At 41.9% G+C, this 27,694-nt stretch overlaps 13 protein-coding genes across 13 annotated transcripts; 7 read left to right on the top strand and 6 right to left on the bottom strand.

Annotated features, from left to right (window-relative positions):
- Nucleotides 1–196: 196 nt before the first annotated feature.
- EAF01_007702 (uncharacterized protein) lies at nt 197–1,336 on the top strand (the record flags this gene model as incomplete). The annotated part of the gene is made up of 1 exon (XM_038915958.1): nt 197–1,336. One exon carries the CDS (start codon nt 197–199, stop codon nt 1,334–1,336), a length of 1,140 nt encoding a protein of 379 aa, XP_038768429.1.
- A 203-nt stretch (nt 1,337–1,539) lies between these two features.
- Nucleotides 1,540–1,943, bottom strand: EAF01_007701 (uncharacterized protein; the record flags this gene model as incomplete). The annotated part of the gene is made up of 2 exons (XM_038915957.1): nt 1,540–1,710; nt 1,779–1,943. 2 exons carry the CDS (start codon nt 1,941–1,943, stop codon nt 1,540–1,542), a joined length of 336 nt encoding a protein of 111 aa, XP_038768428.1.
- A 1,473-nt stretch (nt 1,944–3,416) lies between these two features.
- Nucleotides 3,417–5,484, top strand: EAF01_007700 (uncharacterized protein; the record flags this gene model as incomplete). Its single annotated transcript, XM_038915956.1, has 4 exons — nt 3,417–3,539; nt 3,597–4,125; nt 4,177–4,308; nt 4,358–5,484. The coding sequence occupies 4 exons, from the start codon at nt 3,417–3,419 to the stop codon at nt 5,482–5,484; spliced, it is 1,911 nt and encodes a 636-aa protein (XP_038768427.1).
- A 1,434-nt stretch (nt 5,485–6,918) lies between these two features.
- On the bottom strand, nt 6,919–7,500 carry EAF01_007699 (uncharacterized protein; the record flags this gene model as incomplete). The annotated part of the gene is made up of 1 exon (XM_038915955.1): nt 6,919–7,500. One exon carries the CDS (start codon nt 7,498–7,500, stop codon nt 6,919–6,921), a length of 582 nt encoding a protein of 193 aa, XP_038768426.1.
- Nucleotides 7,501–7,636: 136 nt separating this feature from the next.
- Nucleotides 7,637–8,435, bottom strand: EAF01_007698 (uncharacterized protein; the record flags this gene model as incomplete). The annotated part of the gene is made up of 3 exons (XM_038915954.1): nt 7,637–7,897; nt 7,998–8,052; nt 8,125–8,435. The coding sequence occupies 3 exons, from the start codon at nt 8,433–8,435 to the stop codon at nt 7,637–7,639; spliced, it is 627 nt and encodes a 208-aa protein (XP_038768425.1).
- Nucleotides 8,436–9,619: 1,184 nt separating this feature from the next.
- On the top strand, nt 9,620–10,801 carry EAF01_007697 (uncharacterized protein; the record flags this gene model as incomplete). Its single annotated transcript, XM_038915953.1, has 1 exon — nt 9,620–10,801. One exon carries the CDS (start codon nt 9,620–9,622, stop codon nt 10,799–10,801), a length of 1,182 nt encoding a protein of 393 aa, XP_038768424.1.
- Nucleotides 10,802–13,368: 2,567 nt separating this feature from the next.
- EAF01_007696 (uncharacterized protein) lies at nt 13,369–13,892 on the top strand (the record flags this gene model as incomplete). Its single annotated transcript, XM_038915952.1, is given in 2 exon segments — nt 13,369–13,377; nt 13,392–13,892. The coding sequence occupies 2 exon segments, from the start codon at nt 13,369–13,371 to the stop codon at nt 13,890–13,892; spliced, it is 510 nt and encodes a 169-aa protein (XP_038768423.1).
- A 311-nt stretch (nt 13,893–14,203) lies between these two features.
- Nucleotides 14,204–15,576, top strand: EAF01_007695 (uncharacterized protein; the record flags this gene model as incomplete). The annotated part of the gene is made up of 3 exons (XM_038915951.1): nt 14,204–14,341; nt 14,396–14,584; nt 15,076–15,576. The coding sequence occupies 3 exons, from the start codon at nt 14,204–14,206 to the stop codon at nt 15,574–15,576; spliced, it is 828 nt and encodes a 275-aa protein (XP_038768422.1).
- A 1,193-nt stretch (nt 15,577–16,769) lies between these two features.
- EAF01_007694 (uncharacterized protein) lies at nt 16,770–18,244 on the bottom strand (the record flags this gene model as incomplete). The annotated part of the gene is made up of 4 exons (XM_038915950.1): nt 16,770–16,867; nt 16,961–17,525; nt 17,578–17,751; nt 17,813–18,244. 4 exons carry the CDS (start codon nt 18,242–18,244, stop codon nt 16,770–16,772), a joined length of 1,269 nt encoding a protein of 422 aa, XP_038768421.1.
- A 1,383-nt stretch (nt 18,245–19,627) lies between these two features.
- On the bottom strand, nt 19,628–21,311 carry EAF01_007693 (uncharacterized protein; the record flags this gene model as incomplete). The annotated part of the gene is made up of 3 exons (XM_038915949.1): nt 19,628–19,966; nt 20,029–21,110; nt 21,161–21,311. The coding sequence occupies 3 exons, from the start codon at nt 21,309–21,311 to the stop codon at nt 19,628–19,630; spliced, it is 1,572 nt and encodes a 523-aa protein (XP_038768420.1).
- An 872-nt stretch (nt 21,312–22,183) lies between these two features.
- EAF01_007692 (uncharacterized protein) lies at nt 22,184–22,627 on the top strand (the record flags this gene model as incomplete). The annotated part of the gene is made up of 1 exon (XM_038915948.1): nt 22,184–22,627. One exon carries the CDS (start codon nt 22,184–22,186, stop codon nt 22,625–22,627), a length of 444 nt encoding a protein of 147 aa, XP_038768419.1.
- A 953-nt stretch (nt 22,628–23,580) lies between these two features.
- On the top strand, nt 23,581–23,790 carry EAF01_007691 (uncharacterized protein; the record flags this gene model as incomplete). The annotated part of the gene is made up of 1 exon (XM_038915947.1): nt 23,581–23,790. One exon carries the CDS (start codon nt 23,581–23,583, stop codon nt 23,788–23,790), a length of 210 nt encoding a protein of 69 aa, XP_038768418.1.
- Nucleotides 23,791–24,701: 911 nt separating this feature from the next.
- On the bottom strand, nt 24,702–25,292 carry EAF01_007690 (uncharacterized protein; the record flags this gene model as incomplete). The annotated part of the gene is made up of 1 exon (XM_038915946.1): nt 24,702–25,292. One exon carries the CDS (start codon nt 25,290–25,292, stop codon nt 24,702–24,704), a length of 591 nt encoding a protein of 196 aa, XP_038768417.1.
- Nucleotides 25,293–27,694: the final 2,402 nt, after the last annotated feature.

Raw genomic sequence — 27,694 nt, 5'->3', positions numbered from 1 at the left:
GAAGTTTGGGGGAATTTATAGATTATGAAGCCCGCACTGAGTGAAGTGGGTTCACTAGCATCTGGAACCCCGGACTAGATATGTACTATGGTGCGCTAGCGGCCGTGGTAAATTCATGGAACTATTCTTAGCTTTCAAATGTTCCACATCAATATCACGACCAACAGTCAATAATCGATAAATTCATACCTTCGAGATGGCTTCCTATCAACTTCTAGATCAAAGAGAGGAGGATGAACTACACAAATCTCGCCTTCTTAATGTCGAAGAGAAACCTTTCAAACGAATCACTAAACGTCTACTCACTCCTGGATTCGTCACTACACCTAGCAAACTTCCTACACCACCATTAGATACCAACGAAGAGATTGGGGAAGTTGATCAGCAAAAGGTTCTTGATGAGCGTCGTCAATTGCGCGAAGATGTACTCCTCGATTTCGCAGCATTTGATAGCAGTCTCGCGCGCATCCAATTTCTTCGCGATAGTAATGAACGCGAACGCGAGAGGTATAAGGCCGACAAGGAACATATTTTGGAAACAGCACAAGCGGTGAGAGATAGTACCGCTCAGTTAAGAATTCAATTGGAAGAGGCGAAGACTACGTTAGAACAGAGGAAAAAGTTTGACGAATTGGCCGAGAAAATTACGAATAATATGTTATTGCGACCACGAAAGGATCAAGAAATTAATTTGAGGAAATTGGAAGAGGAGTGCAAGGAGTTAGAAAGAGAAAGCAGAACATATGGTGAAACATGGAAAGAGAGGAGAGAACAATTTGGTAGAATTGTTGAGGAGGGAATGCAATTGAGGAGGTTGATCAGAGATGAGAAAGAAGAGGTCGAAAGACGAGAAGGAATGGACGGAGGGGAGGAAGATGGCGAGGTTGGTGATGGTGATGGACCGACTCCCCAAAGGCGAAGCAGTACAAGTGACGATGCAACACCAAGACAAGAAAGTCCAGAAAGAGATACACTTAAACCCAAACCCATGCCTTCTGGATCAATATCAAGATCCGGCTCAAGGCCCGGTTCAAGACCTGCTTCAAGGTCTGGTTCAAGGCCTGGCTCAAGAGGTAGATCAACAAGTCGAATAGCATCTCCAACACGATCAGAACGAGCTAGAAGTCGTAAACGTAGAGGGGAAGAGGGAGAAGGGGAAGATTTTGCAATGACAGATGCAAGTGCTAGACAAGTGGATATGGATCATTCAGCCGACACACCTATGGCGGATGGGATGAATTCAACACAAGTAGGAACACCAAGAGTCACGATTAATGAACCAGAAGAAGGATCAATAGATGAGGGAGAAGTTGGTGATAAGATGGATACCACATAGGTATCTTTAATCAATAATACTTTCAATACTCTGTACAACAGAAGGTACCATAAAAAATCAGAATGATACCCTCAATGACTTTGTATTATCTTGCGCTGTAAATTGTGCATTTCATCATAACCTTCACCCTCACACATCGTTCATAAATGCTTCGCAATATCGGGTATATTTATCGTGAATCATGATTTGGTCATCCACAATCCTTAGTTTCCAGCAGCAATAGCCTTCTTTGCTTGATCAATAACATCATTTGCTTTTTCCTCTTCTGCCTCAGAGCCACCTCTTTGAACTAAGTCCTCCAACTTAAGTATAGCATCTGCGAGACGTTCTCGAAGCGGTGGGAATACTGCTCTGGTCTCTTCGATTGCGGCGCGCTATTTGATTATTAGTTTTTGGTCCCAAATTATTGTAGTATAAGAGTACAAGAACATGCAACACTAACCTCCTGCTTCAAAGAATACTCTCTATTTTCATCCTCCTCAGTGGCTTCCTCTAATTTCTTCAATCGTGCCTGTTGAGAAACCAACTCTTTATGATATGAAGCTTCTTCTTTAACAAGACGAGCAACTGATGATGTAGCTATAGCGAGTTGAGATGGAGGCGCCATTCTGAGTGATTTTCTGAAAATTTCGGAAAAGAGAATCGTGTATGTTTGTTAAAGTTACGAGACTTTGAGGGGCTAAATTTTGAGGATAATGATACTGTCCAGGAGGGATGCTTGACCGCTTTTTGGGCAGAATAATAATGTCGCGAGATCAGATGATTTTCTTTCAATTCTTCACTCCAATAGTGACAACTACGTATCCATGGTAGTGCACAGGATGTGTCTAGAATTGTTGTTGGGAACATTGATTTGGTATCTTGTTAATCTTGTGTCGATAGGTAAGAGCTCTGTTTCATACTATTGTCGCTACGAGGAAGATTGGATCAAGAAAGGGGTAACTTACCTTCAACCGGTCATTATTTACTCGTATATATCTGCTTCTCGCCATTTTGTTCTAGAGTCATTAAGCAAGAAACAAACTTTTTCATTCACAGTAGTTAGTTCTAGCCACCAAATTCTAGCCACCGGGTTCTAGCCACCAAATCCTAGCCACCAAGCTCTAGCAACCAAGACTACGATATTGTTAAATCAAGAAGCCAGTGCTCACAATTGATGGTCATGAGAGCTGTCGAAATGATAGGAAATCATCAGCCGAGTCTTTCTATCGGACCGATCAGGTGACCATTGAGAAAGTACTCTGGTATAGACTGTCTTCATTCCTCTTGTTGTCCTTTTATACTTTTCTTCTAGTTCTCGTCATCTAGAACAGACAGAACAGGCTGTTTAAGGTTGCAAGTATGTTGAGCATGAGCCTTTAGTCACGCATATTCCTCAATGTTACATAAAGTGATAGATCGAAGTCAGATCATGTCGTTCTTCCAAAGCTATAATCTTCGTATAACATTACAACTACTTCCTGGTGCACAAGATGTCTCTCTAATGCCAGGAATATAACGTACGTCCTACCTAACCTTTTTGTCCGCTTGATGTCAAATTTCTCGCATAGAGTACGACATATATGTCTCAATGTAGGCAAGCTTTAAGTTGAATCAGGACGAGGACAATGAATCAGCTACTTAGAAAGCCAATTGCTGGTAATGACGAATCTGAAATGATTGCTCTTGTCAGGCTTTCACAGTGAGAGGAAGAGCATAAAGCTAAGATGTCTCAATGATCTCTTTCCATTGTCTTGTGTCGTGGTTCGCTGCAAGAGAGGGGGGATCTAAAGGCCCTACAAATTAGTTACAACCGCTTGAGATTTTTGCGGGGTGTGAACCCCTGGTGTAACTTCATTCTTCGCAGAGTCTCATATGTTATCAAACGTATTGACATTATTCACTACTTCAATATGTGATCATTCACAATGAACGCCAATAAATTTTGGTCATACATAGATCAACGAACTCATCTTTCGTAATTTATACAGTATAGGCTCATTACCTCGGTGAAATATGACTCTAGCTACGAACGTATTTATTCTCATATTTCCTAGTGTCCTTTTGCTTTTTCCCTATCTATCTTCATTTCGACGCCAATATGATTTTTCACTCTACTCTTATCATTGCTTTGTCTGCAGTATCATTCTTACCATGGTTATCCTTTTCCGCACCAACAGTGAGCCGAGCTACATCTCCTAAATATGTCTTTGCTCATTTTATGGTAAGTTATCCTTGTCAATAGTCTCTTAATACTTTATATTAATTAGTTTCTTAATAGGTCGGGATTGTCGAGAATTATGAACTATCGGATTGGAAGATAGATATGGCATATGCGCAAGAGATTGGTATCGACGGATTCGCTTTGAATTGTGCAAGTATCGATAGTTACACTCCAACACAGCTTGCCCTTGCATATCAAGCAGCCGAAGAAACTGGATTTCATGTTTTCATATCATTCGACTTTGCTTATTGGAATAATGGAAACACCAACAACATCACAGATTATATGAATAAATATGCATCTCATCCTGGACAAGTGCAATATAATGGAGGAGCGATGGTCAGTACCTTTGTGGGAGATTATTTTGATTGGGCACCTGTCAAAGCTCGAACGAATCATTCGATTTTCGCTATTCCAATGATGCAAGATCCGATTGAAGCAAGTTATCTCTCTACATCATTTGATGGCGCTTTCTCTTGGTTAGCATGGCCTACAGATGGTGGAAATAGCATTATCCCGGGTCCAATTTCAACTACATGGGATGATAAATTCCTTACATATCTCAAAGGAAAGCCATATATGGCACGTAAGTAAGTCATGATTTTAGAAGCAGAAATTATTGTTAACTTTCCTTTAGCTCTCTCTCCATGGTTCTCCACACATTTTAACTCTAAGAACTGGGTATTCATAAGCGAAGAACTCATCACCAATCGATGGAATCAAATGTTGGCTATGCAGCCCGCACTTATTGAAATTATTTCTTGGAATGGTAAGTGTAATACTTCATGAGGTTAAAATTAAGCTCATGAATATTCTAGATTTCGGCGAATCTCACTACATCTCTCCATCGGAACCGAATCATAAGGATGATGGTTCATCACAGTGGGCTGACGGCTTTCCTCACGATGGTTGGCGTATAATTTCGAAACCTTATATCGCTGCTTATAAAGCCGGAGCAAGTACACCAACTGTCACAGAAGATCAACTTGTATATTGGTATCGACCAACACCCAAAGGCATTACCTGCACGAATGACACTCTCGGTCCTCCAAATGGACGCGAAATGCTCGCTGATGATATATTTGTCACCACGCTCCTTACACAGCCGGCAACTCTGGTTGTTACAAGTGGAGATAAAACTCCTGTATCATTTGATGTACCTGCTGGAATCGTCACTACCAATTTCACCATGGGTGTAGGGAATCAATATTTCATGGTTACCAGGAAAGGCAGTCCGATTTTGAATGGGTATGGTGGTTTAAATATCGCCGATAAGTGCGAGAAATATAATTTCAATGCATATGTGGGATCTTTGAATGGTACCAGTAGTGATGGTCCACCACCACCAACTACTACAACCTCGACGAGTACTTTAATTACTACGACTTCTACCCCTACATCTACCTCTACATCGTCAACATCTAGTCCTGTTAATAAAACGAGTTCGACAAGTACGACAAGTGTTCTAATCCCGACTACAACCTCGTCTTCTACCACTTCTACCACTTCCATTATCCCCACCACAACCACAACCTTGTCTTCTAATATTACATTAACAACTAGCATAACTACTTCCACCACTTCTACCACTTCTACCACTTCCATTATCCCCACCACAACCACAACATCTTCCTCTTCCACCACGTCCACCACGTCCACCCCCGCCTCAACATCCACTTCCCCATCCACACCTTCTCCCACTGTCGTCTGTACCTCAGGCTGGGGTCCAGGAAACTACATCGGTCTCTGTCAATTTACCTGCAATTTTGGCTATTGTCCCCCAGGTCCTTGTACATGTCTCTCATATGGTGCTCAAATTCCTGAGCCACCGATTACGAATCAAGCGGGGTATCCGTTGCCAGGAGAAGATGATAGTTATTTGGGTTTGTGTAGTTATAGTTGTAATCATGGGTATTGTCCTCCTACTGCTTGTAGGTTGGGGTAGGTTTGTAGAGGGGGGCGGGTGACAGGGGGAAGAATGCAAGGAGGGAGGATGTGTGAATAGGAATATGGCTTCGTTTGATATGAAGTAGAGGTAGAGAGTTTGAGGTGTGGAAGTTTGAATACTTGATGGTTATTTGGGTATACGTTTGACATGGCCTCGTTTCCTCAAAGTTCGTACAATGATTTGTCAGTGTCTGGAACGCAGCAGAATGAAAGAATCAGGTGGATAGATCTCAAATGGCGTGAAGTCATCTCATAGTGGTACATGCATTCTCCTAGTTTGCCTAGATCGTCGAAGAATTCTATTCGATGAACTCAAGATGAGTGTCTACTTTCGCTCTTCAGTTAACAGAATTAAAATTCTTGACGGGTGGGGGAGGAGAATTTGAAAGAGACTTTGAGGAAGACTATAGGAGAGACTTCGGGAAATATTTTTGGAGAAACTGTGAGAGTAATCAATCGATTATTTTAATGATTCAAATATCCGCGGATAGAATTTTGAATTATCAAAAGATAAATGGCCCTAGCGAATTATCATTTTCCCCGATGACCTCCTAATCACTAGGCGATCTAATGTGTGAACCTTGACTGGAATTGACTGAACCTCATCAGTATGAGTAGTACGAGAATGAGAGGTATATATTAATTATGCAACTCCTACAAAATTACGATTTGTAATTTTGAATAGAGATATGAGGCATTCCAAATACCTAGAAACAATTTACCTGTAGTACATAATAACAATCCATGATCACATTGACCATGTGAGGTGTGAGGTATGAGCTCTGGGATGTCATATTTTAGATGTACATGACAAGGACTTTTGGTTTTAAACAAGGAGCCATATTATTTTCAAAATTGAAGCTCTAAACTAGCTGATTACAAAATGAATATAATTTGCTTCACATTTAAAGAAGGCTACTGAGCCTATGTAAAGTTACCAAACTTTGGATGAAAGCTACGTAGCTCATGGAAAGCTTCAAAGCTTTGTGAAAGGGCCCAGAAACACGTGAAACCCCTAAAAGGCTTTGAAAAATTGATTAAACGCCATGAAAAATAAAAGAAACACTATTACACAGTCTGATGACAAGTATAAAAGTTGGTTAAGAAAGTGAAGAGGGAACAGTACAGATTTGAAATCAGTGCTGCTTCAATAATCAGACAAATCGACCTTTATTTTGTACAACTTGTACGCAATAATCTAATGATTGGATTTTGCAGGTTATACACTGGGTCAATTCGTCATTCAAAATTGAGAGCTTCTGTAATCAAAATGATCAGAGTTACAGATTTTAAATAGACATTTCCAAGTCAAATCCTTGTTCTCATTGGCAATCTTCTTCCAGAGGTCATGATTTTCCAATGATTTGGGATGAACCAAACATCTGGATATCAGACCTCTGACAAAATTCATGTCATAATCCGAAGTGTGAGGTCAAGGCTGTAAGTTCCGCATGGCGACAAGTTGTGATGTCAACAATGTCTTCCAAGGATCTTCTGGTTTGGAATTGCTACTGCGAGAATGATCTGGATGGTGAGATGTAGACTTGGGGTAAATAGTAAGAGAGTCGTCAGTAATTTGACTTTTCAATAGCTTCAGACATCTCCCACTTCTCCGAGTTTGAAGGGTCGACATTAGTAGCTTTTTGTAACTTGAATTGACCTCGAAAAGCTCGGTCTTGAGTGCGGAATTGATTTTGGTGAGATATGCGATCTGATTGGTATGTTCTGTACATTCTTCCAATTCTCGACCACGCGTTTTTTGAAGATCGGCATGGTTTGTCCTTAAAGCACCGAGATCTATGTGTACAGGTCGAAGTTTCTTTAATTCGATGTTCGCAGTAGAATTCTCGGCTTCAAGCATGGTAACTTTCTCGGTACTCGAATTCAACTCAAACTTTGTGTTTTCTAGATCCTGGGTGAGACGGTCGATCGTTTCGACATTTGTCTGAAGTATTCGCTTTAACTCAGGGACTTCGGCATCGTACTTGTCTAAAGAAATTTTCAAATAGTTCATGGTAGCATCCTTTTTGGAGGATTCCTCCTTGAACTTAGAGAACTCTTCTTGTAGACGACGATAAACCTGGGATTCTTCCCGTAGATTTCGAAGTTCTTCATCATCACTTGCGGATTTCGACTGAAGTGTCTCTATCTCAGCAGTGTAGCGAAAAAAATTGTTCCCTCAAGCGTTGATTTTCCGAGTCCAGTATGTTGCCTTCGGTAGAATATGCAGCCATCTCGTCATCGTGTGAGATTTTGAGACCACTGATACAACGCTCCAGTGCAGATTGATTCTCAAGAAGAATTCTATTCTGTTCAAGGGCATTGGCATATTCCACCAATTGGTTACAACTTTTCTCGGCCTTTTTTTGGTCCTCAGATGCTTTGCTCATGAATTTAGCGATACTAATCAGCTACGTAAAAATTAGCAGGAGGACCACGAAAAAACGGTAAAGTTTGCAATGGTATGGTTATAAATTGAAGACGGGACAGTAAGAAATAGATGAAACTTACTTTGCTTGTAATGCCTTCAGTACTCTCGGTGAGAGCTGTCTTGGCAGTAGCGAAGCTATTCTGAGCAGATTCTACCTTCTCATTTGATCCTGCGATAAGAGTTTCTTGAAATTGCTTCAACTCTTACAACATTTTGTCATGAGAAGTTTGAAATGCATTGAATCTAGCATCGAAGCTTGCAGTTTTGGCTTCGGGAGTAGATTTCTCCAATCGAAGCTTGTCCGAGAAAGCTTTGAGCGATCTGACTTTCGTGTGAGCGAGTAGCAATAACCTATATAACTCTGGGGCCATCTCATTGAAAGATTGCTGCTCGGCTTGATTGAGGAACTGTCGAACGTGTTCGTTGACTGTTGTGATGAGATCAACAAATTCTATGTTGGAAATCGGAATTTCTTGGGGAAGTTCCTCTCTTGGAGGTATCGGCGGGGCTTTGACCATAATTGACGATTGATAAGTGATGATTGAAGTAAACTATCATTGACATGGGATGAGATCTGAGTCACGAAAAGAATAGGTAGTTTTTGGTTGATTAAGTGAGGCATCAGGAAAAACGTTGTTGCGAGAGTAACCTAAAATGGAATGGTACCGGTATTCTTCACCTACCTACCTAGGTATGGTATTTACTAGATAAGTAATACTTAGTACTCACTTACTAGTGTAGTCAAAAGATAGAATTCAATAGAGTGGAATAATTTCAAGATTTGATGTTTCGCAAGATAGTTTGATTGATAGTGATAGTAAAGCCCTGAATATTGATTTCATATGTAGATTCTGTCACTATCTAATGATCAATCCCCTTTTCTGTATGTACAATTAGATTCTTATTATCTACTAGATTTTGACCTGAATATACCGCAACATCATTGTATGTAGTGGTGATTTGTAACAAAACTCAAAAGGAGAGCATCAGTGTGTAATAATCTTACAACCGGAGTATATTGAACTGATCAAAGATTTCTATTCAACGTATTTGTTGCCCGGCAGTTGCAAATCTCTTCCCATTCCAATATCTCCGTGACTACAGAAAATGCGTGTAAACTTTGGCGATTCTCTACATCTAGGTGTGGGTGATATTGAATAATCTTCATATTTAAATCTACCAGCTCGACCAGATACCTCCGTACCCTCGCGTGTATACAGACCGTGGAGTGAGGAAGTTATCATCTAGTGCACTTGAACGATCTTCGGGTTCTACAAAGCAGAGCCACGGGGATAACTATGATTTGTACAAGGAATACCTAGTATATGAGTAAAAATAAGGGTAACAACACAGTTACCCGAGCAATATCAAATGTGAAATTAGGCAGAAATCAGGCAAACATTGGAAGTAGGACCGCACAATATTAATATATTATTTTCAACTTGGAATAATTCTTTCCTCCTCAACCACATAACAAATTCATCAACCTCAACGATGAATCCAAACTCGAGAGGCTACTACCCACCTGGGTATGGACCTCCGAATCCAAATCCCTACGCAAACCAAAACGCACAGTATATGACTACTCATCTGGTCAATACTATTACCCGCAACAACAACCTTGGATGACTCCGAATCCTAACGGAGGATAGCAGTCTCAAGGCTATCAACAACCTTACGGCACACCAAATCTTAACGGAGCATGGCAGCCACAGGCCCCCAACCGCTAAGTCACGACCGGCAAAGAGCTACAGCACAGAGAGGTTTACCTCAGTGCGGCAATTGCTCTCGCATACGTCATGAGCTGAAAAGATGTGATGGTCCGGTTAATGTGTTCGGTGTTATCGATGGATGTCCAATGTGCAACACAACGGACCACATTCTTTTTGAGTGTGCCCAGAACTGGAGATCCGATGCTAACCAACGCCACTTACTGATTCTCGGTCGAGATCAGAAAGCTATGGTATCATGGCCATCTGACTTAAATGAACATCCAGTTTGGAAGGCCCTATCCGCCGACACCAGACCAAAGATCTGGTCACCATCTTTCGCACTGCAATACCAATTGGAAAATCCACATTATTGGAGAGACTGTATTTACGCAGGAACATGGCAAGAAGATCCACCAATTGCAGAAGACCCAGCTTGTGGAAATCCTTCTCTTGTGAATCATCTTAAAGATGGATCCGAGAGAGGATTGATCCGCAATGCAAGCGGTTCCGGTCGTCGACTACAATCACAACTTCCTCCGCCACTGGCACAATATTTTCCTCCTCCGATGATGCCGCAATTTCCATCCTTTCCTCCGCCAAGAACAGCGCCCACCTCATCACCTGATACAATTACTCTCGCAGGACTTGAGGGTCTTACCAAATTCGCCCAGAATTCGATGGAAATTGCTCCCGCTGGTGGTAATAATGGTCGTGGTAGGAAGAAATTCGCCAACAAGGCTGCATCCAACGCCAGAGCCACAGATCGAAGTCAAGGCCCTACAGCGCAGACTGAGATTGAGACTTACCGCGAGAGATCGCCTCTGCCCACATCCGGTGTCAAATTGGCAGATCGCATGACTTATCCTAAACCCGATTCTCGTTGGGTGAAGACTAATAATGACGGCGATTTCTCCGATAATGACGTGGAACTTTCGGAACCCAAAGATGTGGTCACTGACATTGATGAAGCTCCGGAAGACGCAGCATCGGCAGCAAAAGCGGCTAAGAAAGCGATTTGCAATCTTAAGAGTCGTGCGAGAGCAAAAGCCAGGCGCCATGCACCCAAAGCCAAAGAAGGCGCTGATGCCGCCGCCGCCAAACAAGCCATCGTCAAGCAAGACATTGAAGCCGAGGCAGTCAGAGAGGTCAGCTTGAGCGCAGGAAGAATGTGACGAGAAGTGACTAAAGGCCGATAATGGCTTTAAGTTGCCTCCTCCCTCGCGGAAAGCCTCGCTGATCTTTTTCTCTCCTTTTTCTTTACTTTGTTGCTCCGCTTTAGTGTGATCTCTGGACCTTGGTGTTCATACTGAACCCTTGAGGGCCATAAGCGTCGAATTATTACCTTCCGCCTTTAGTAAGGCTAGGTATTCCTGGTGGAGCCAATTTTGTAACATGTAGTCTTAGACAAATGTGTCATTTTGCAGCACAAACTTGCTCCATGCACAAGTGATTCTTGTAGACGGGGAGAGAGGGGGGGCACATGATATCGAATGAACTAACAAATCGAGAAATTAATGGATTACCAGAAGTATATATGAGATGAAATAGAGTGACTAGGACAACATTCATTTTTTGGCAGCAGAATCAAGATGAGACAAAAAGTGGTATGAAGAATAGTTTTACACAGTTACTTGACTGGTATGTAGATCTCCGAATCTCTACTAAAAGATTCCTTGCTGATATCAAAATAGGAGGGGTAAAAGAAGATGGCAATGGGGAGTACAAGAGGCTCTCTCTGCGGTGGATCCTGTCGAGAAAGTCTGATTGAAAGTAGTTTCGGGTACCTATACGTACACCTTTTTGTGGATAGACTTCATGAATATCCTAGTTTCTAGACCAATATTTCTTGAAACCAGTTTTAAATCAACCATCTCGATGAACAAAAGTCAACACACATATTTTGCTGAGCATATCGTTTTATGAGTGATAGATGGTAAAGTGAAGTGAAGTTAAAGTTCGGTGAAAAATTTCCGACTAGCGATATGTGCCTGAGGATATACATCGGCCGCTAACTTGATCGCTATAGTAATGAGATAAGGATTGGGATTGACTGCCGGGGTTGCTAATTGCACCTCTCCTCCTTCACATGTACTTCGATTCTCGAGTTACCTACCTGGATGTTGATCAACTACATAAGGTAAAGTACTATCAACAAAACCTTGGAATCAATTTCACAGCTTCCAATTCAAACATGAAGACTTCAGCTGTCTGTTTCAAACTCTTATGTTCACGGGTTTCACGAGGCAATAGTCACAATGCTTCCGTGGATGGATGATGAGCATGGTGAATGGGAATGTATATCGGAGAATCCTTCTAATTTTCCCATCATTGATCTTTAATCTGAGCATAACCATCGACCACAACCTTAAGTATTGAATGCAGTGCTCTCTTAATTATCTTTCGAATCAATATTAAGGTACAAGATGTGATGTTAGCAATGGAGAATGTTTGACCCTGTTGATGTTGATACATTGCTAATTGATTCCTAGTCCAGGAGAACAAGAACCTACTACATCCCACATCATATAATAGCTGCATAGCAATTGGGTTCTGTCTTCTGCCAGAAGTTCGCAGTTGACTTGGTTGCTCTATTCATAGGATCCAGAGTCAGCCGAGATAATTTCATGCAGTTCGCATGTTAATAGCGATAGCGGGAGGTACTAATCGGTGAACGGGTCTGGAGGGCCTTAAGCATAGCCACTGAGACTTTCTTTAATCTGAGGACGCAATATTCCTGTTGAAATACATTTCGATTTGTCTAGGAAGACGTTAAGTTCTAGCTGCTCGTGATACAGATAGTTACGAGCTGGCGTGACGCTATTTTTCAAAAAACTATTGTCAAGAGTATAAAATGGGCTCTATATCTAGTTCGACCCAGGTTTCGGGCAGACAAATCAAGCACAATTCTCAGGTAGATTACATGCCGCGTTTTTTATACTCTTGTGCTACCGGCATTATGCATTTTCTTGATCAATCATAATTCTTGATTAGTCGACAGCCAATCACAGCAGATTTCCAAAGACAAGTTCCATATGATCTGCTTGATTTATCTGTCGAAAGGTCGGTAGCTAAGATTGAAATGGGGTCATGGAAACTTCACATCTACTTCTCAGGCCCAATAAATGTATTCACTCAACGGATACTGGTAAACAAAAAGACTTAATGAATCGATCATATCAGTTTCGAAGGTCGCATTACATGAATTGGTGATCGGGATTCATTTTATTCATGATTTTAAAACATTGGGTCTAGTATATGGCACCGAACTTTCTTTACACTACGTTGGGATTTAGACTGAACAAACATCGTATCAACTTGCCAGATGGATCAACTAGTTGTCACAGCAGCTACACCAGAACGGCTCGAGCGTGCCAAAACTCTTCAGCGCAAACTCTTAGGAATCATCTGTAAGAAAATTCGCTTGCAACGTTCATATATCGCGTCCTGTACTGACCCTGATTGCAGTGGCTGCAAGGACGACCTCATTTGAACTTAATCCAATACTTCAAGAGTCAAGCCTTAGTTTTAAGTGGATATTTACGAGTCCTGAATATGATGGGTTTCCTAGTGAACCGGACGAAGTAAACGAATTTCATCCACTGCCGCAAAAAATGACCATCAAATGGTCGTTGGAGGATATCGATAATTGCAACAAGGCAATCGTTGGAGGCTTCATTAGTATAACAGCATCATCACAATCTCATACATGGGATAGACACGATATTTACAGGTATACGAAATGTCGATCGTATGATTTCATAGGTGAGCGCACCAGATTCTGTTAGAGATGGGCGATTTAAATTTCTAGAGTCTTCGCTTGAGCGTCGTCTTATATCTCAGTATACGTGGATGAGTCCGGTCTCAAATGACGAACGTTTGAATTTTTACCGATGGAAGTTCAGTGAGACTTTTCCCCGGTTTTCGAAGACGCCTTTCTCTCAATGGCTTTCCGCAAATTACTTCGAGCTGAACAATGCTTTAGACACTGGGGCCTTGACAGTTGTTCCAATTTTTGAACATAGAGCTCCCCAAAAGATACTCTCAACGAGGAATTACAGGCCAAAAGTGCAGGCATTAATCAGCCGAATTCCACTTTCAGCAGTCATACGCTTCTATGAAAATGGGATGCAGAAACTAGCAAGCGAAAACGCTCAATGTAGCGAACCGCCTGCAAGGATTATACCAGGCAAGTCTCATGAAGAACACGGCACCTCACATCTCAAACTACTGTGCAACCAACCAAGCATGGAGCCACCTAGATAATCAGGGTAAAAAGGATGACTACAAAAACAACTATACCCGAGCCACACTCAACATTAACTTTTGCAGTCCAACTAAAAGAGCAAATCCAACGGGTGAACACACTCGAGAATGAGAATGATAGATTGAAGGTACAAGTCTTGCAACTAGAACGCAATCAGGCAATGCTGCAACAAGAGATAACAAATACGCGAGAGAAGGATGAAAAGGAAATTTCAGCCGCAAGGTTAGAGGGAGAGAAAATCGCGGAGGAAATTATATTGAGGCTTTAGAATTCAGCGAAAGAGAAAGGCAGGGTAATTGGGGTTTGTGCTATGAAGAAAATGTTTCAAAGGCAAGAAGTTCTGTCAGATCTTACAAGTCAGGTTAGCTACGACCACTCGACTCGTTCTCTTGTTATACCAAACTCCGGAGTTGAAGAAAAGCGGGACTTGCCAAATGCTCTGCTAAGGGTGAGATTGTAGTTCTCTTATCATAATAATAGCCCATACTGATGGACTACTTAGATGCCTTCAATGTGCCCAGATGAAAGTTGCAGCCGTACAGCCAGAGGAGAGGCTCTCCATTCACCCCTGCCATCCAACCTGAAGATTCAGACAGATAAGGCTACGATTTCACCCGAAGATGTTCTCCCTATCATTGCAACTTTCAAGCCCCAGAATTCTCGCCATCAATCTACCATTACCAATGCTTCGGTATAGATTCCACCTACTACCAACGCGTTCCACGAGTCCTTTCTCAAGAAAATCTTTGGGCCTATTAATCACACTCTCAACATCGTTCCGTCATCGCATATTTCAAACCCCGTTCAATGGACAAAGTTTCTCAGCATAAATCTGTACACTCAACCATATATCTTCCCTCTATCAAGCCCTATGCAAACTTACGAACAGATGGTTCATTTTATCTCCCAAACTACAGGTAAATCACCTCGAGCGACGCAAGGAACCGTTTATCCTACTACTCTCCGACTTTCGCAAAACACAGACGAATATTATTACATCGGTCATTTTGTCGTGAGCAGTGTGGTCACAACAGTAGATTTCAATCAAGTCTTGAGAAATTTGCCTGAAATCTCACCAAATGATAAGAATGCGAAATGCAAATTGCTCAAGGAAAGAAATCGGGCTTTGGGCTCAATGTCAGAATTGGTAGATGATTTGCTGGTGGATTTTATACTCTACAGTATGTCTTCTTTGGAGAAGAACAATACAAAATTCTTGTGGATGCAAAGGAGAAGGGCGAGGCTATGAAGGCTGCAGATCATACCATTGGTTTGTTGACAGAGGATTATAATCGAACCAAAAAATCTCCCACTTCAACTAGAACGATGAATAAAGCTAGTGAAACAAATTCGTTGTCGGAGCCCCATAACCCGAACGTTACCCCTCTGGATCTAAAGGCTCCGACTGCGCCTAAGACAATGCAGAGTGACCATTCAACTATCGAAGATCAGACTCTCCCAACGTCAACTCATCGTAGCTTCATCCATTCGTCACTTTCCCAGGCCCATGATATCCCAACAGAGCCAGCAGCAATGAGAGGTGGTCATTTGTCTAGCGAGAGTGAGACTTCCTTGGAGTCAAATCAACACGATTACATCCGTTCGTCCCTCTCTCAAACCATCCATATTCCTAAGGGACCAGCAGCAATGATGAGAGTTTGCCTGCCTGCTTCTGACAAGTAAATTCAATCAAAGCTAAAGTCATCCCGATCCAGCACTACTGGCACAAACATTTCTCTAGTAAATGGGACACCCGACCAGCCGGCGGTAAAACAGAGAAGCTACACAACTGGTGATAAAGTACTTCCGAAAATGTCAAATCATCATGACATTGTGAGCACACCTCTCACCCATCTCAAAGATTCTCATAGAGAAATTGCAATACTAAAGGGAAGACACACATCTAGTGATAAATCCGAAAGCTCAGCAACCCCCAATTGTCACCAAACCACCAACTCACCCTCCCTCCAAGGAAGAGTCACGCAGAAACCATGCACCGCAAAAGAAAACACACTTCCGATGATGAGAACCGAAGTCTTCGGGAACACTCAAGGTGCTTTAACAAAACTATTGGGCCTAACTCTGTGCAAATCAAGAGGGCTAGGTACTTGTGATCAGCTCATCGTGTCTGCGTTGATGGATTGCAAAAATCGGTTGGAAAAGGCAGTATTGTATTTGGAATGTGTTGGTGTATTCTGTGATTAGTTACAGAATGTCAAGATTAGTTTGTACGAGTGTTTGTTTTAACATCCTACTTGGATACAGAAGTTTTGGGCAATTGGATGTTCAATAAGATCTGGATATCTCAGATAATTCGATTCTCTCAAATGACTTGCTTATCCCAAACGAGTTGAATATTCTAAAGTGTTTGAATGCACAGAACAAAATTGTGAAATAAGTGCCAGATATTGCTTTATCGTATTCTATTACTTGAATACGTTTTCAATTCTCAATTTTCCAATCATTGCATCAAAGATGGTGTTCCATATATAGTAACCTCATTTTGATAGATAGAAAGTACGGTTGTGGAACAGATCATGATGAGATCCCAAACATCAGTCTCATGTATAACTTCCGCGAGTTTGAATCTGTTTAGTAATTGCGAGCGACGGATAGCATATTCGACAGCATGCTTTGCGCTTCTAGATTTCCTACGGTAGATCTAAAGCTCCATGTCTCTCAAGTTTGTGTGCTTCAAAACAAGAGGGCATGCCCACACGTGATGTGAACGATTATCTCAAGCACGTAGATGTATCCAGCTGATCAGTTACCAGTAATTTGGGGCCAAAGGGGCATTCAAACAGGGCTATTGTTAATTTTTTATCATAAATACATGTTGGCCATTTCAGTCCGTAATTATATTGCGATTGATGAGATTATGGCGAGTAAATCTTCGTCCCACTAACCATGGGTACAATGACATTCGCCACATCCGTTGGATCTCTCCATGCTGACCAGTCATGGGTAAGTAATCCTATACAAAATTTGTTAGTCCAAGATTCGAAATGCTCGTCTTCCTGTCTATGTCCATCTACAACTGAGAAACGGAAAACGCAAAAAGACTTACCCCATGTCTCTTCATAATCTTGACTTCCAGACCTAATATAATAGCTTCCACTTAAAGCCCAAACCATCCAACCTCCCTTGATAGAAGTTAGATAAGTCTTCAAACAAGTCGAATAAACCGTTGCATAATCCGCCGCTGTCTGGGCATGACCCCACTCCGTCATGACCACTGGCATTTGATTCGTGACACCAGCATTCAGAGCATTATATCCTTGAGACTTAAGACTATTTTGCAAACTCGAGCAGCTGGTAGTACTGCTTGCGTAATTGTGAAGTTCCAAAACCAATTTGTTAGCATAAGAGAAAGATGATTTGAGGAATTTTTGTGTGGTGGATGGTGTGAGGAGAGCGGCATTTGGAATGGTTGATAAATCGGTATCGAAGTTGAGACCGGAGATAAAGATTAAAACGTTGGGATTGGCGGTGTGGATACTGTTCATGCCAGCTACGACGTTGGTGTACCAGTTTTCCCAGTTGTATGAAGATGAATCTAGAGGTGTGTTGGATTTTGGTTCACGGAGTTCGTTGCGGAGTGCCATGGACATTAGGTTACCCCAGGATGCACCCTATTTCATGTTAGATATTCTCATGAATGGAGCTTGGGGGTAGATGACTTACCCGAGTAGCCATGTATGCAATACCTCGTTGCCAATTCGCAACATTAAAATAAGTATCTCCAAACCAAGAGTTTCCATCAGTATTGGAGCAGCACCAAATAGCCTTCGAGACATGATTATCAAGATGCACATAAATTTGCTGCTTGAAGCACTCTGCAGCAATAGCATCAAAGACCTATCAACCGACGATCATGTCAGCAACGTCTTCCTAATTACAGTAACTAGAATATTCGTACCTGCATCCTAGTTGTCTTACTTGTAAAAGTAGGATTGTTCTTAACAACCTGATTAAAAACAGCTGTACCATTAGTCGTCCCCAAAGCCTTTGTAAAACTCGTTAAAATCGATGTATCCACCTGACCATTGGCATAAAAATCATCAATCATTTCGATAGCATATGTAAGACGAATGACATTCATGCCTAGACTTTTAATCTTCGTCACGATACTGGCAATTGATTGATATTGAAGACCTTCAGGTATCATCGTGTCTGCAGCACCAGGCCAATTGGCACCAGCGTAAGACACATTATGTCCGGCTGAATCAAGAATCCATCGACCTGATGTGGTAAAGGGGGCATAAGGCCAGGAGGCTCGTTCTTCAATTGGAGATGCGGTAATGGATAAGAGAAGAGGGGATATCAGAAAGAGGATTTTTGAGAAGTACATGATGGGCAGAAGAGAAGAGTCGTATTCTGTGACTGCATAGAAAATCCCTCATCTTGTCGGGGCAGGACATCATGTTATAGAAATTTTGGCTCAAGTACTTCGAATGCAACAGGGTGGAGTCCGTATCAATTGAGCCATACATGTAAACGAGTCTCTTTTCTCTTTCCAAGAACAGGACTTCCCGTGGAATGAGCCATAAAGGTTAAATCTTAGTTTTGCTACTGATCTCTAATGATTGGAGCGCATGCTTTACTTCATTTGACTCCACTTGGTCAAAAACTTCAAAGTAAATCCGGCGGCCCCTTTCGGCCCATATCAGAATTATGCTCATCACAAGTAGGGTTGGGCGATTTGTAGTTATATAAAGTATAATAATGATCAAATCAATTATATCCCCTAAAATAAAGTAGGGATTTTGAAGAAATTTTAAAGGAATTTTGGATGGAAATCTTGAATTTGATTGGATTCAAGGGAGTAAAACTTTATTCAATTGTTTTTAATATGAAAACTATTAATAATCTTATTAAATTTATTCATTATATTATTAATAATTACAATCTCGTTCTTTAAATTGAGCTTTAGATTATCTTTTAGATCATTTAATATATATTATATATAGTTGTACTTTCATTAATTAAATCTCTTTTAAAGTTTTATATATAATAATCTTTTTAAACACTTATTTAAAAATGCATTGAATTGGACCCACTTTTATTCGTTTACTTAATTTTATAGGTTGATGAAACACCTCATAAGCATATAAATACACGTGAATAACACATGAATACTACGTATTATAATCTTAGCGTAATAATTCATATCGCTCAAAAACCATTATATTATAAGATTATATAAACATTCTCCAAATTATATAATTTGCCCAACCCTAATCACAAGATCAATATAAGGTTACTCAGTCAGGTCCATATACAGATCAAAGTCATAGATTGGTGATGTATGCATGCAGTTTCAAGTAGATACGACAATGGATCTGATGCAACATTGAAAATGAATATTTACCTCGGGGGATTCGGGGGACCATAAAATAGAGAGTTTGGCAGCTAATCAATGTGGGGTAGCGCCGGCTGATCTCCCTCGTTACAATGGATGAAGATTCAACAGTGGTGGAAAATTAGGGTTTGTGGGGAACTGGCGGGGTATAATTGGTATAACTTTACGCAACTATATGGGTTCTAATCATGATCTAACTGTTGATCCACCCAAAATAAATCGTCGAAAGGCCAAGATCCACTGCTTTATACTTATTAGACCTCATTCTCCTTCCATAAATAGAGTAAAGAAAACTCACATGCCAAAAGCATGGACTAGTGATAGTGATGAAATAGTATCCGACCTCGTTCAAATACCCCCATGAATATCACTTCATTGTTTAGGTCCAGGGGTTTCATATCTATATCCTGACACTGAAAGAACCGTTCCTAATCCTCGATGTACTTCGGCTTGAAATGGTCCAAATGGCACTCGCTCTCCATCTATTGCTATGTAACCATCTGACTGGTTCTTCGGAGTGATGCGGTATGCTTCGACTTTGCGGTAATTGACATATGGTAGGCCGAAGAATTCCCCACTCTCGACAGCCGGCATAAGTTGAAGTGCTTGGAGTCGACTAAGATTTGAATAATCTATGGTTACCATATCCATACAACCATCATTTGGAAGTGCAGCTGGAAAGTAATCTACATCTGCTCCCATCCAAGACATCTAAAAAGTATTGATTAGCTCAATTCCATAGTTACAGTACTTTCATCACGGAAAATACTCACATTACCACAGTAGAAACTTCCCAAGTTATCATGCTGCTCGACTTCCCACCCTTGAGGTAATGGGTCGCTAGAATTTCCATATTTCAACTCAGGTAAACCACCTTCTAAAGAATCATTCTCTCGTGATAATTCTTCAGAAGTACTTCCAGCTTCCATAGCTTCACGACAACGTCGTTTGATATCTTCTTTATCGTCCGTAACCACCTTGACCGCAATGTCACACGGGAAGATCTTCTTTTGGAGAGACTTCATAACAAAGCCATAGACGAATCGTGTTCCTCCCATCCACCGCAAATGCTCTGTTCCCAGGTCAAACTCAGCCACGATACCGAGTGCTTGCGAGAGAAATGATAGATGTCTTTCTTCACCTTGTGTGACCGAAATCAAGTCTAGAGGAGTACGAATTCCTTTGACTATTGAAAGAGCTGCAACACTGGTAGATCTGATATTACCATGAAGACTACAATGTAATCCATTTCCAGATCCACAAGGTATGTGCGCGATAGCCATTTTCGAAAGAGCTCTCTTCGCATCTTTGCGTTTGCCAAGACCATTGAAAACTTCAAATGGAAGACCATCTCCAGAACAACAGATTATCACATCATAAGCTTCTATGTCGAGTTTTTCCACGATATCAGTGGCTTCCCTTGAGGCTTTAGTTACTGTCACGTCGATAGATAGATGAGCAGCATCAAGAATAGGCGCAACTTCTTTTGCATAGATTTTCTCGGATTGTCCCTTTCCACTCTTAGGGTTAATTAACACTTTAACTCGTTTTTGTTGCTGGGATTTGGCATATGCGCGATCTTTGAGCCTAGAAACCCATGCTTCCACTAGGTCTCGCTCTTCTTCGATAACATAATTCAGTACCGCTGGTTGAAGAACAGTCTTTGAAATCTCCTTTGCGTAATTTATGATGAGTTCAGTCTCGGTTATCTCAGCCCAAAGGATCTGACGTAAAGGTATTGCCCTCAAATTTGATGACCCAACAGGTTCTGAGTAGGCAGATGCATCCAATGTTACGGAACGACGGGCACCGGCTGATTTTGCTCCTTTCTCTGGCTTTTTTGCAGTTTCGGCGCCTGTGTACTCTTGAGTATATTGAGGATATAACACGAAAAGACCTACATACCTTTGATAATTAAGGATTCAGGACTCAAGCATAAAGAGACATCTTTGCTAACAAATAGTGTGTTGTCAATATCGAATTGGCCAGCACTGCCACTTGAAGCAGTTTGTCCTGATGGGGGAATTGTATTAAAGGATGTAGGAGATGTTGCCATCTCAAATTCTAGTTGCAGAAGATAGTTGTTGACAAACAATCACGCTGTGCGTGAATGAACGTGATACCGAGGCTCCGAAAATATCCCGTATCAAATTATCCAATCCAATGCGAAAACGACGGCTGGATGAGCTCCTAAGGTTGAATTTCTTCGTCTCATAAAATCACAAAGAATTTTAGAAAATTAGATGGAAGGACATAAGTTGATAAATTTGAGGTGAATAAAGTATTTCACCATCCGGTCAAGTGAAACCCACGATACTGGTGCGACGCGCGACCTTCCTCATCTGGAGCACGAGTTTGATGATTACGAGGTTGTGATTTGCACAGACGTGATGTAATCCTTGTTCCTGGGCAGGGATAAAAGTGCCATCAATCTTGTTCGGCCGAACCTAATGTGACTTTACAAGAGCAAATTCTTCCGATGTCCAAGACGTTGTGTGGTGGTCGAGAGAGAAGGCCATAGAGGAGCTGACCATGGCCAATTCAGTACTTATATTCAGTGACTGCACATTACAACCGAAGGTACCTCATGTCTGTTGCCTTGTGGTGATGCTGATACTCACGTGATATGGATATTATGTGTCTTCTTGGCAAACGCCTATCTAGCACACTCCAATGGCTTCCCTCATGTATTGGCATTTTGATTTCACGATGAATATTCGAAATGACTCTCCAGATTGATCATTCACGTGCTCGAAAAGGAGAACGTCTAGCATCCCTTATTTATTCCAAGTCCCATTCTCAATCAGCCTTTGCAGAACCAATTCTCGTTCTTTAATTTTTTCTCCCTAATGTATTCCCTTCATACCCCTTCCCATTTGCTGTTTCCCATATTTATATCTTCACAATCGACAAAAGTTTGACAGAGCCATGCATTTTGATTCCGTGGCTCAAAAGGAGCAGGAGAGGAACTTTATGGTGTGGTTTCAAAGACTATTACAGTCAGAACCGGAACAGACTGCCTGTCGACTCGCAGGAAAACATCGGCCTGGAAATGGACTTACAGCAGTTCGGTGGAAGACTGGCGGGTATAATGTTACCTATCGCGTCACATATGATGATGGCTTCCAAGCCATTGTTCGTTTCGCTGCATTGGGTCAATCGCTCTATCGCACCGAGAAGGTTGAAAACGAGGCTATCGTACTCCAGTACCTCCGTAAGCATACCAAGATTCCAGTTCCACGGCTATTGGGCGTTGGAAAAATTGCTCTTGCACCATACATTGTTGAAGAATCCGTCGAGGGAGATCTCGCTTCTGGTCCGTTTATGACATCCAGGACAGAGCTGCAGAATTTAAATCCCAACATTAAGTGAGCGGAGCTTAAAGGTTCTTTACCACGAAATGGCCAATATAGTGCTTGAAATGTCTAAACCGGAATTTACGCGTATTAGCTCTTTTATAAGGACTTCCGACCATCGAATGTTATTGTTGATACAGAACCATTTCACATCAATGCAGTCATCGACCTCGAGTTCACCTATGCAGCCCCCATAGCCTTCACATATGCAGCACCTTGGTGGCTTCTATTACAGAATCCAGAACAATGGGAGCTTGGTTTAAAAGGCAAACTTTTGCCTCGTGATAAACCGCGACTATGTCTTTTTCTTGAGGCTTTACGGGAAGTTGAAGAGGAACAGATCAAAAGTAACAAGCTTATCGAAGCTCAGCGGCTCTCGGAACGCATGGAACAATCAATGGATAATGGACTATTTTGGTTTTGTCTTGCAATAAGGAACGCTCAAATGTTTGATGATATTTATTGGACTTTTCTCGATGAGATGTTTTTTGGGCCTCTAGATAAACTCGAAGACAGAATTCAATTTCTCGACGAAGAGGAAAAAGTTGAGCTCAACACTCTCTATGAAGTCAAGCAGAAACAAGCGAATTATGGAACGCTGGATCTTATATATCATGCGATGCGGGGGCTCAGTTAGACTATTGAAGGATAAGTCTGCTGAGTCCCAATCCATGGTTTTTGTTTTTGCAGAAACTTAATGTGTCATTCTCGTCAATCTTTCTCCGTCCACGATCGCCCTGACTGCTTTGCTTATACCATGAGCGCTATATCGTGGTTGCTTTGGCAACCATTGAAAGTCCGTTCGTGTCTCTCTCCACATTCTCTCGGTCGTCCATCACGGCGTGGCAATCGTCAATTCTGTATCATTCAATAGTTAGCTGCATTCCCCAGCCATCATTTGTCTTCTATACCATAATCGCACATGGAATCGTGTCCGCCGCTTCTATCGCCAATCTATCGACACCGACAATGCCTTCCATGAAATTGCAGGCTATGTATAATGCACTAGCTCAACATGGCGTCGCTCTTAATGGTTCCTCTGTACCTGTGCGTCGCCGATGTTATGTCGCGGTAGAGTTGGGGTCAAAAATAAAACCAAGACTGATAGGAAGTCAGATTGGTCAGGAAACTAAAAGATGGTACTCGCAGGAAAGGATTAGTGGTAAAAAAAATGTGTAAAACAAGGTCCTTGAACAGTATAAAACCATTGCCCGTCCATTCCCAACCCAAATTTTCTTGACATTCAAGTCGTCATAATCTGCTACCACTTTGCTAACATGCAATGAAAAATAGTCTCAACTTTAGGATAACATGTCACATCGATCAGATTGCATCTTCATCACACTAACTTGTAGTGATTCTCTGGAATTCAAGAGTGGCGGAGTATGATGTATATTCACTCTACCCTAGAAATAATTACAAATCAAAAGGAGAACAAACAAGGGCTGCTAAGCCCTGCACCGCTAGAGAGGTTTAACTGACCAAAAAATCCATATGAAGGATACAAGTAGATCCTTTAAGCCCCTCAAAAAGTCATGTAGAACCCCAAGAAAGGTTTGAAGGACATCAAAGTCCATTGAGCGCCAATAAAAGCATGTAAAAAACAAATGCAAGAAAAATACAAAACGGATGATCTTGAGTAATAATTGTAAAAGGGGAGAGATGGATGAGGATCAGAACAACGAGCAATTGGCTTGTTTAGTCCGATCACGTCTATCCTGAAGTTGGGTATCAGCACTAGAGTACCGATTTCTCTTTCTAATTCTCTTTCGTGACCCAGTTACTTGACTTGAGATAGTCATCAATGCACCCCGATTGTCCGTAAGAGTTGCGCGAAAACTCGTTGAGAAACTTGGAAGCAGGCTCACAGAGCTCAACGGCATCGTTGTAAGTCATGCTTCCGATGTCAGCAGGTTCGCAGTAGAATATAACGGTTCCTTATGGAGACGGTATTCAAATCGAACTCCAAAGTGCATTTCTACTGCCGCCTTACGTGACATCAACATTTCGGCAACTGTGTGGCTTGGGGGAAGGACATACCATAAGCGAGAGCAATCTCAGAGCTGCTTAACCGTGCCCAATTAAGGAGACTATTCAAGCTTAAAACGTTTCGTCTGCTCCACTACCGCTAACTCGCTTAGTGGCAGCTCGTCAAGCTCGGAAGCCTTTCTCTTTCGTTTGGCGATGGATTGACCAGACTCTGAGGTCGAGGTTGCTACCGCCAAAGTATCGACTTCCGATCCCGGCTTGGGATCTAAAGTGACTGCTAGCGGCTTTGGCAAGACGACCGCCGGGGATGCAAACCTTCTCGTGTAATAGAGTTGGGGCATTCTCGTGTGTCCCTCTGCCAGAGACCAAACGCTCGCATCCAGATATTGATTGGCGAACAGTCTATATACATTCTTAGCAGAGCAATCTTCCGCGGCCCGGTTGTATGACTCAAGAAACTTTTGGCACTCGGCACATTGCTTCAGAACCTTGTGGTTCTCCTTATCTTCAACAGACAAAGGCTCAGCGTAGAATAGCAGCTTCGATGCAAACGTGTTGTAACGAACTCGAACACCGGCAAAACATTCCTCTATCGCTTTAATAGATCCAAACGCAGTCAGCCAAAATATGGCCATCTTCTGTTTCACAGGACCAACAGAGTATAGCGGAGTGCCATCGAGGCTGAGGAGCATTGGTTTTTGGTATGGGTGAAATTGAGGAGTTGTAAGACCGAATGGCGCTTGATCAACTGAAGACGTCCGCGCTGGCAATGATTGCAGGAGTGAGGAAATATCAGTTTATTGATTTTGAGCCCGTTCCATCTTTACGTTTTCATTGACCTTCGACGCCTCAGCCCTAGAAGTTGAGCTTAAGCTTGTCGTTGGTTCATATGAAAATTACACAGCAGATTAAGGCTCTGTCTTTGGCGTGATTTCTTTTCCTTTTCTTTTAGCGGAAGATGCACATGTAGGTGCGTCTTCGCTGCCATTAGACTCAGAGTCCTCATTTGTTGATGATAGTGCGTATAGTGGCGCAACATCTACAATATGCTTGGGTTCGATTCCAGGAAAAGGACGGTTCTCGGCGAAATCTTTGACTAAGAATTGATTAGCTCTGGAAAACCAGATTGGCTTGCGACAAATGACTTAAAGATCTCAAGCCATGCGCGTTTCTCTTTCAAGTATGTTTTCCCTCCAGAGGACATGTCGGCGAGAGCTGGATCGTTCTCGATGATGAACTTATGCTTTTGAAGGGCAAATTGAACATCATCGGGACCGAACAAGTTGCCAAAATGTCTCGCTCTTCTGTAGAATTTGCTGGAGATGGATTGGTATTCCTCCATATATGCTTAACGTTGGTGGATGGTATGGCGGAGATTTTGGTTGTGAGTTTGAAGATGAGAGGGCTTCGATATCTTGATTATTTTGATTTTTCTTGTTGTGGGTGAGCTAGACCTCATTTGGATCCAGCCACTGAATTAGTTAATGAAATGATTGAATGTTGTTGGAAGTGAGGGTGTAGTGAGGTGAGAATATGAAGCTCGTTACTACAAAAGCGGCGATTTCAACGACCCTTTTAAGACGCCACATAATTATTGCCAGTGTCATATTTAATGCCGATTCCACACAATGACATACATGCTGTCACTTCTCAACTCGCCTGTCTGATTATGGCCTCTCAAATGTGGTTGTGGCAAACTTTAGATGGAATATAAGATTTTGTTACAAAAAAACGTCATGCATGCAATACATTTCCACAAGCTGCAAAACCTTAATAAATCCCCATATCATCTTGATGAAGCCATATTGACAAAAGATGAATGTCCTGTTAGCCGTCAAGAATGCCGTGAGTATCCCAAACAAAGCCCCTCAAGTCCTAGCAGAATATTCACCAGCTCAATCATTCGCTTCATAACATGCGCAATAGCATGTAACAAGTGAGAGGAAGACTTATCTGGGCATATCATTTACTCAAACGCTATCAAGAAAGCCTCATGATTGGACCTGGGAGGTTTAAATGAATAAATATATGAATGGTAAGAGCAATTGCAGAATACGCGTGTGACGACTGCATTTAACTTCTAGACGCACTCTGATGAAGATGCACCATACACCACTGAGGCATTAAGAAGATAGCAAGATTTTCATCTTTGTATTTTAATGAGCCACAGAGTAGTCTTCACTATCTACCACACGACATTTCAAGTCCATTCACAGTCTATGAAATACTATGTAGCCAGTCTCGTTCAATCTCATACCTAATCTATCAACCTTCTATTTGGATCTTTCTTTTTCTTCTCGATCGATTGCAATGAGTCCGTGAGCTTCTCGGATTGAGTTTATCTTTCAGTATGTAGCCCATAATTTCAGAAAGTTGTCAAGTACCAACCGTCAAGCACCATCTGTTCCCGAGCTATTATCCTCATTCTCACATCTCTCCGAATCTTCACTCTCAAAGTACTCAGCCATAAACTCCAAATGAATATCCTTTTCACAGTTCCCCGTGCTCCGGCACAAGCTCCGAGAACCACCAAGCTCTCTCCCAAGATTCGACATCGTTTCCACATTCACCTGACGGCTCGACAGTAAAGAGAAGACTGCAATCCCTCCCATTATACCCATTCCCAAACAAAAACGACAAGCCAAGCGAGCCTCAGTCTCCCCCACGCCAAACTTCAAATGCTCATCAATACCTCAGCACCCATTAACATTAACATCGTCTTCCCCTCCCCTCCTCTGCCATCTTTATTCCTCGCGATGGAGCGCTACCCACCCAGGTAAACATGGAACAGAATATAGAACATAAAACATCATTATTGAATTTATCAAGAGTGAACTGACTACATACATACAGCCAAAGTGTTTTTTTCTTCCTTGTTTCACGACCTTGATACCCATTCTACGAGAACCAACCAATCTTTGAATTCATTAGAGGTTGGTTGGGGCGAGGCCAGAGGTGCGAGGTGCGAGGTGCGAGAAGTGAGGAGGAGGGATTGAGAAGGATTGAGAAGAGCAGGGATGGGCCTCTTGGGGGCCTCTTGTGGGAGGGGGGTAGAGGAAGTTGAGACCATGATTCTTTTCGTTAGTTGTGGATG

The sequence above is a fragment of the Botrytis porri genome, assembly GCF_014898465.1.
Source record: "Botrytis porri strain MUCL 3234 chromosome Unknown BPOR_010, whole genome shotgun sequence".
NCBI classification, from domain to species: Eukaryota; Fungi; Ascomycota; class Leotiomycetes; order Helotiales; family Sclerotiniaceae; genus Botrytis; species Botrytis porri.
The sequence above is the reverse complement of the archived record's forward strand: the minus strand, read 5'-3'. Positions and strand labels throughout refer to the sequence as shown.